This window comes from Saccostrea echinata, unplaced genomic scaffold, assembly GCF_033153115.1.
Source record: "Saccostrea echinata isolate AGI-Se365-2 ecotype Australia unplaced genomic scaffold, CSIRO_AGI_Sech_v1 ptg000025l, whole genome shotgun sequence".
Taxonomy (NCBI): Eukaryota; Metazoa; Mollusca; class Bivalvia; order Ostreida; family Ostreidae; genus Saccostrea; species Saccostrea echinata.
In genome coordinates, this window is record NW_026889774.1 from 6,856,154 (window position 1) to 6,863,813 (window position 7,660).

General features: G+C 36.2%; 1 protein-coding gene across 1 annotated transcript; it reads left to right on the forward strand.

The window, feature by feature from the left end:
* The first annotated feature begins 853 nt into the window (after positions 1-853).
* Positions 854-2,952, forward strand: LOC133192549 (uncharacterized). Its single transcript, XM_061328542.1, has 2 exons — positions 854-1,534; positions 2,054-2,952. Exons 1-2 carry the CDS (start codon positions 872-874, stop codon positions 2,378-2,380), a joined length of 990 nt encoding a protein of 329 aa, XP_061184526.1. The 5' UTR covers positions 854-871; the 3' UTR covers positions 2,381-2,952.
* Positions 2,953-7,660: the final 4,708 nt, after the last annotated feature.

Genomic DNA, 7,660 nt, shown 5'->3' on the forward strand with positions numbered 1-7,660 from the left:
AAAAAAAATTTAAAAAGTCGTAATAACGAGATAAAAAGTCGTTATTACGAGATAAAAAGTCGTAATTACGACTTAAGAAAGTCGTAATAACGAGATAAAAAGTCGTTATTACGAGATAAAAAGTCGTTATTACGACTTAAGAAAGTCGTTATAACGAGATAAAAAGTCGTTATTACGACTTAAGAAAGTCGTAATAACGAGATAAAAAGTCGTTATTACGAGATAAAAAGTCGTAATTACGATTTAAGAAAGTCGTTATAACGAGATAAAAAGTCATTATTAGGAGAAAAAAAGTCGTTATTACGACTTAAGAAAGTCGTTATTACGAGATAAAAAGTCGTAATTACGATTTAAGAAAGTCGTTATAACGAGATAAAAAGTCGTTATTACGACTTAAGAAAGTCGTAATAACGAGATAAAAAGTCGTAATTACGACTTAAGAAAGTCGTAATAACGAGATAAAAAGTCGTTATTACGAGATAAAAAGTCGTAACTACGACTTAAGAAAGTCGTAATAACGAGATAAAAAGTCGTTATTACGAGATAAAAAGTCGTAATTACGACTTAAGAAAGTCGTAATAACGAGATAAAAAGTCGTTATTACGACTTAGGAAAGTCGTAATAACGAGATAAAAAGTCGTTATTACGAGTTTCTCTTTATAAATAAGGAAAATGAGATGACATTGTTCAGTTTATGAGAATGGAAGATCTGGTTAGGCTGTATTTCAACCTTGGTTTATCCAATTCAGAAATCCTTGCATTTTTGGCTTTAGCGCACCATGTTATTATCAGCATGTCAACTTTGAAACGTACTCTTCGACTCTTAAAGTTAAGAAGAAGAAAGGACTATAGCGATTTATTAGATGTTGCGATGTTCATCTGTGACGAGCAACAAGCAGCTGGTAGATTGCATGGATACCGGTGGATGCATCTCAAATGCATACAGAATAAACTACTTGTTCCAAGAGATACTGTATATCAAATAATGAAGTTAATTGACCCAGAAGGATTAGCAGCACGAAAAAGAAACCGTCTAAAGAGGCGTCAGTATGTAAGTAAAGGACCGAACTTTGTCTGGCACATTGATTCATACGATAAATTAAAACCGTATGGAATAGCAATTAACGGCTGCATTGATGGATTTTCAAGGAATGTCATATGGCTTGAAGCAAGTACAACTAACAGTGACCCCAAAGTCATAGCGTATTATTACATTCAGGCTGTTAAACGTAAAACAGGCTGTCCCAGACGGATTCGAGCAGATATGGGAACGGAGAATACTCATGTTGAACAAATGCAAGTTTTCCTCAGGCGAAACCACCAGGATGAGTTGTCTGGACAAAAGAGCTTCCTATATGGGAAGAGCACACACAACCAAAGAATTGAGTGGTTTTGGGGATGTCTTAGAAAAAAGGTAGGACAGTTTTGGATGGATCTTTTCCAAGGGTTATCCACTGATATTGGAAATACATCATTCTGTGGCAGCTTCCTAGACAAAAGCCTAGTGCAATTTTGTTTCATCAAGCTGATACAGGTATGGTTACGATGTTATCTATATAAGCATTGATGGCATTCTATGAAAGAAGTTCTGACAGTTTTTTTTTCTCAGTAAAACTCCGGTTGGGAATGAAAATTCTTAGCAATCGTTCAGTATCAAATGTTACATGAGAGAATGATAAAAATGGGGGGGGGGGGATAATGATTTTAGAAATGTCCATAAAGTACTTCAGCATTAATTCCACTTCAGGAACTCTGCAACCTTAAAAGTCTGATCTGAAAATGTAATAATGACTTTACTTTGGGTCGGTGGACTGTAATCTTGACTTGACTTTATTGATATATATGCATGTTAATAAGCATCTATTCTTATAAATTAAATATTGAAAAATTCTCATTTTATCATGTCAAAATAATTTGCTTTCTTTTCGACTGCGAAATAAGTCGGTAGGTTATTCAAGTGGCGGTTACATAAAGAAATTGTAGAAATCAGTTAAGGTTTTTATTTCATATATATACTGTGCAGTTATTTATTCTCTGATGACTCTTTTAATAGAAAGACTTGGACATGCTGACAACGATGTGGAATACACATACCCTTTCGTCGAGCACAAACAAGCTACGAGAAGGAAATCGCCCTCTCATGATGTACACTTTACCCGAATTTTATGGTTATGAGAACCAACTTAGTCCCGTTGATGCACATGAAGTTCTCCTGTGCGAAGAAGAAACAACCCCAAAACCAGATCACCCCTGTGATGACACTGTTAAAGAACTGTGTTTTGATATCATGGAAGAAAGTGGTGATGTAATGCCAGACGATGCAGTTAGTGCCAAAGAGTTATATTTGGGTCTTAGAGAAGCAATTCTTTCACAGATTTGATTCTGCTTTTAGTGTCGAGAAATGCATGCTGATATACATGTACATATGTCAATTAATTTCGCTTTACTTTGTTTCGTTTACATGGCCAGTCCCGTTACATGTACAATGTAAACAAAAAGTTGTAGATGTTTTGATTTTTACCAATGTAAAAGTAGATTATTAAGTAGCATTTACAACTATCTACATTTTCATTATTTTCAGACATTTTGTCCTAGGTTCTACCAGTGTTAGTGTAATACATATGGACAATCACATTTTGATAACATATCTACTAAGCTATCCTTTTATTCTCTCGGCAAAATCATTCTCGAGAACAGGTTACGTCTTAAGTGTTTAATATAAAATATACAAATGATTCTTTATCCAGCAATTAAAATTTTGGGTGCTGTAAAAAAAGAGAGACTAGAGCAAAATCTTGTTTACTATTTATTTCTTTTTCAAGCTGCTAATATTTTTGTACACCAAATGGTGTAACAACATTCACATGGGCTGCATAAAAAGTAATATACATGTGCATTTTTTTTTTGCAATTATATACTGGAATTATATAAAATCTATGTAAAAGCAACTGATTGTTACCATATTTATGTTGTATTGAATTCCCAAATTAGTATAGCATTCGCTGTCTCAGTACTTTGTGCAAATGATTTCGTATAAGAAAGCAGATCGGTAATTGATCAAGACTTCAACTAAATGTTTGAACTAACACTTAATTTCTAAATCGTTTTACTGTATATTGAAACTGTTATTTTGCATTCAATTAAATTTAATGACGACTTCACACAAATCCTTAATTCATCACAAGTAATAGCTTTTCAAAAAGCTTGCCTGACTAATCAATATCTATGGAACATATAAGCAAGAGAAGTGCTAACTGTTTCCGTCATCAAGGAGACATAGTTGCGATACTTCATTACACAGGATGTACAATTGACTTTCTCAAATCTCATAACCAAATACTACAGATTATCGAATATCTAAGACATGCCACTTTTCAACCATTCAATAGTTAGCCCATGGGCTGACAAGTTCCGTTGGGATGAAACTCTAAGTGCGCTTGCGTAGATTATAATTTTGGGAAAAATAGTTAGATGATTCTAAAGAAATTCATATTACATGTACTCTCTTACTAGAAGGCGCGCTTCTCTGGTCAGTGATAGATTGATGAGACAGCCTCTTTTTATAGACTGGTCTGTTTTCCGTCGTTCTCGACGTCGAAGTAAATTATGAACAGTTTAAAGTGCCTTTTCTTGAAGTGTTTGAGGCAAAAATGCTTCAGTGCTGCTCTAGAACTCAAAGTAAATGGACTGTACACTTTATAGCTAGAGCAAAACAAGATACTAATAACACACACCCCCCCCCCCCCCCCCGGACGAAACTCACGCGCGATGGTCTTACCATATACATGTACTTGTATTATAAATGAGTTTAAAAATACATCTTTTTTGTGCAGTTTTAAAATTGTTTAGTTTTTCTTTTAATTATTAATAATTGTAATATTGAAAGAAAAGGAGGAAAACAGACTGAATCAAGAAGGGATGTCCCATTTACTAGGTCGAGAGAATTTGTTTATGATTGGACTAATTCACTTATGGGATAAATAGTAAGAATAATCAGTAAATCCATTGCATTAGTGTTGCCTGCCAATATGCAATGTGTTCTATTAAAATGATATAAAATTTACGGTTTATAAAAAATCTTAAGCTTAAGAATCGATTAAAAGAATAAACGTCATTTATTTCAATAGGAGTTATCACACCCATTCAATAGAACAATCCAAAAAAAGGCGCGAAGATAATTTACATGTGACATTTGGCGCGAAATGATTGTGTCGCACTTTTTCTAATGCTTGTGTAATGGTTTGAGCCGAGGATATCGGCCTGGGTAGCTCAGTAGGTAGAGCACCTGGGTAGTGATGCAGGGGTCACGGGTTCGATTCCCGGTCCAGCCATACATTTTCTCCTTTTCTGTTACGCTTGAGATAGAAGTGAACGAGGATAGCATTCAATTGTGACGTCATAAGACACGGTAGCTTCTGTTTTTCTCTTTATGCGTTTTAATAGCGAGCGCAGCGAGCGGCGCGAAGCGCCGCTCGTCACTGCGAGCTCTTAAAGCAACACCTGGGCGAAGAGAAAATTCGGACTTTGCACATTGATCCAAACGAATTTTTTTCCGCAGTTACCTGTGGTCCCATAATGCTTTGCGAATTGCATCTCGCCGCAAACAACGTTCTCGCGGTAACAAGAAGTTCCAAGAAAAAAATAAACTCACCTTGATTTGATGGATATATAGCAGATAAATAGTAGATTAAACCTTCTTTATTAAAATTAGCACTGTTCAGACTTCGTTTTGGTAATGCAACTTACAAGCGACGTCATGTGACGTCAGAGTCTAGACGCACTCGGCACACCTCGGCCGATTCGTTTGATGAAGGTGACGGAATCAGCCGAGGTTTGCCGAATGAGTCTAGACGCACTAAATGTCACGTGCGATTTGAAGAGCCCGATCTAAATAAAACTGAATATAGGTATCTGCGCTCGCCCTAACGGTCGCACCGTCAACATATTATTCGCAGTAATAGTATAGAAAAAATTCCCTCGTCGTCGGCATTGTTGGAGAATATACCCCCCAGTCTCGAGATTTTGTTGGCAAATAAAAACCTCGCCCTTCGGGCTCGGTTTTTATTTGCCAACAAAATCTCTCAACTATGGGGGTACTAGTAAATTCTCCAACAATGCCGACGACGAGGGAATTATTTCTTAAATCTTGATCGTACTATAAGCTTTCTAGATGATTGAAGGAAACAAGAGTTTTGAAAATTGCATTAATTTTTAATGTTTTGGACCGCCCAGGGAGGCAAAGACCACGAAATTCACAATTTCTGATCACCTTTACACCCCTGATACTATATATCAGAATTGGTTGGAAATGATTTTGTAAATGTTCAAAAAATATAACAGACGATGCTTTAAAATTAACAATGTACCTTCCCCACTGATACTTTTCCAAGATATATACTAGTATCCTTAATTCAAAATCATTATAACATAAGATGATTTTTTACCAAAAAAAAAAAAAAAATCAAAAAGATGAAAATCCTTGTATTTTTTTAAAGAGAATTATTTAAAAATTTAGAACTTTTAGCGATATTTCCTATAAATTTGATTTAAAGGAGGTGTACAGCATTACCAGACACCATAAAATCACAAAGGTCCTTCAGTATTATTTGAACTCTTAAATTATACAGGGAATAAGAAATAAAACCTACTGGTTCAAAACTGCGTTGCGTATGTCCTTTTAATTAAAATAACTTTAAACATAATGAATATTTCTTCTAAAGGTATTTAAAGCATCCATGAAAGTCTGTATATGTTTAATGCATCCATGAAATCTGAAGGACTCATCAATAACAATCGTTATAATGGTAGAATATTTTCTCGGTAGCAATTGTTTCTGGTCCTAATTCTTGGAACGCAAATTAAGATAAAACCAACACTTAACATGTGTAATTAATACATAGGTAACATATACCATATAAATGTTCAATTTTCAAATAAAAGTTGAGTTCAGAGCTTTCTTGAGCTTTTAGCAACAAACATGTAAATTATACCCAGGTGCATACAGCTGGAGTCTATACGTTCTACTTTAAACCGCTTCAGATAATGTCCATAACCCAAACGTTGGCATTAAGAACCGCCAAAAATTCGGTTCTAAACCCTGGAAAATTTTCGTAGGTTTTAGGGATCTCCAGTAAACATGAGCATGTGTGAGCAACAGGTCGCCGCGCCAACCCTGTTACATTCACAAACGAGACTTGAATGTGGTCTTGAAGTAACAAGTCCGAACCGGTACAAAATCTCATGAATTTTTTCAGCGTAAAGATGTCTAGTTCTCTTACAAACCGTCTTAGATGGTTCGAAACAACGATCTCCTCGGGAGTCATAACCTCAGGAAATTGTAACAAAGCTAAAACTTTTCTGGTTGTGGGCAGAAGGTTTTCGAAGAGTGTCTTCAGCTTCTTTTCCGATATGTTGAGCTTCTTAAGGTAAGGACTTATACAGTCTATCACAAACATACACGACTGAACCAGTTCTTTGTGTGCAATTTCTTCCAGAATTTTTGCAATAGTGTCTTGTTTAGGAATCCTTTTTATTTCATGCTGATCCAGGATTTCCAGAAACTCATCCATGTCAACAGATTCGATGTCTTTTAAAGCGGAGTTCAAACAAGCTGCATCACTTTCCGAAATAAATTTTAAGAACGCCTCCAGTAGGTTGCTATTTACCGTGTTGAATAAGCATTGTTCCAAAAATGCTATCGAAAGCTGAATTGGGAAATGCCCAACACTCTTCCAACCAAATACAATTATTTTTCCTACGGACTGCCATTCTAGCTCTCCATAATCATGTCTTAGACATGGAACTTTGAAAGAACTTCCCAAAGTGCACTCTTCAAAAAACGAATTCCAGAACTCGCAAAGGACATCTCTGGTGACTCCGCCTCCATCCTCAGCAGTTTCAGCCACCCCGTTTGGTAGTAACACAGTCAAAGTTACAATGTCACTGAAAGGATCGATTTTTTTAAACTCCTGAATCATTTCTTTAAGGATCTGTCCTCTGTGCAAAGTTATTTTGTGTTCAGTAATAGAGAGGAGGGTTTGATCTCTAGCTTCTGCGGTATTTTCGGTGTCGCTCTCGTCCATACTGTCAATAATACCTGCAAGATTAATTGCCTGCTTCAGGATATCGTCTTTGCCTGTTCCATAATCAGACTCCAAAGATGGTAAACTAGCATCCTCATCCGAATCAGTTATTCTTGGTCCCTTCTTGCGGCGCAAGGTTACATGCAGTTGTGGTAAATCGTCCTCGGACTTTCTGCTACTACTTTCTGGCAGTTCATCGTCCGTGTCTTTGTTCTCTTCAGCTTCGTTCCCTTTTGTAGATCCATTTTCTTCTGTTGTGAAATAAAATCGCAAAAGGGGAAGTTTCGTCTCCTCGTACATTTCTTTTACTGTCATGTCTTCACGAACACTTCTGCTGCTAAAGTCTTTTAAGTCACAAAGGAAGTCCGTAACTGGTCCTTTAAGGGATTCTCCAAGAGGAAAAAATAATCTAATCCCTTCTTTAATTAAACCTTTCTTTGTTGCATCTTTTTTTATGTTGATTTTCCTGGTCCCTCCTCCCTTTTTAAGTCGAACTTGGACTCCTTTATGTAGCCATCCCAGTTCGATTTTTCTAGTATGCTTCTGTGCATTCCTGTTCCCCCTCTGTCTAGGCCTCA

What these genes read in the sequence shown, in the direction of transcription:
- LOC133192549 (XM_061328542.1), top strand. Translation starts at nt 872, where the DNA reads ATGTTCATCTGTGACGAGCAACAAGCAGCTGGTAGATTGCATGGATAC. An exon ending in GTTTCATCAAGCTGATACAG is followed by an intron (nt 1,535 to 2,053) that starts GTATGGTTACGA and finishes CTCTTTTAATAG; the next exon opens with AAAGACTTGGACATGCTGAC.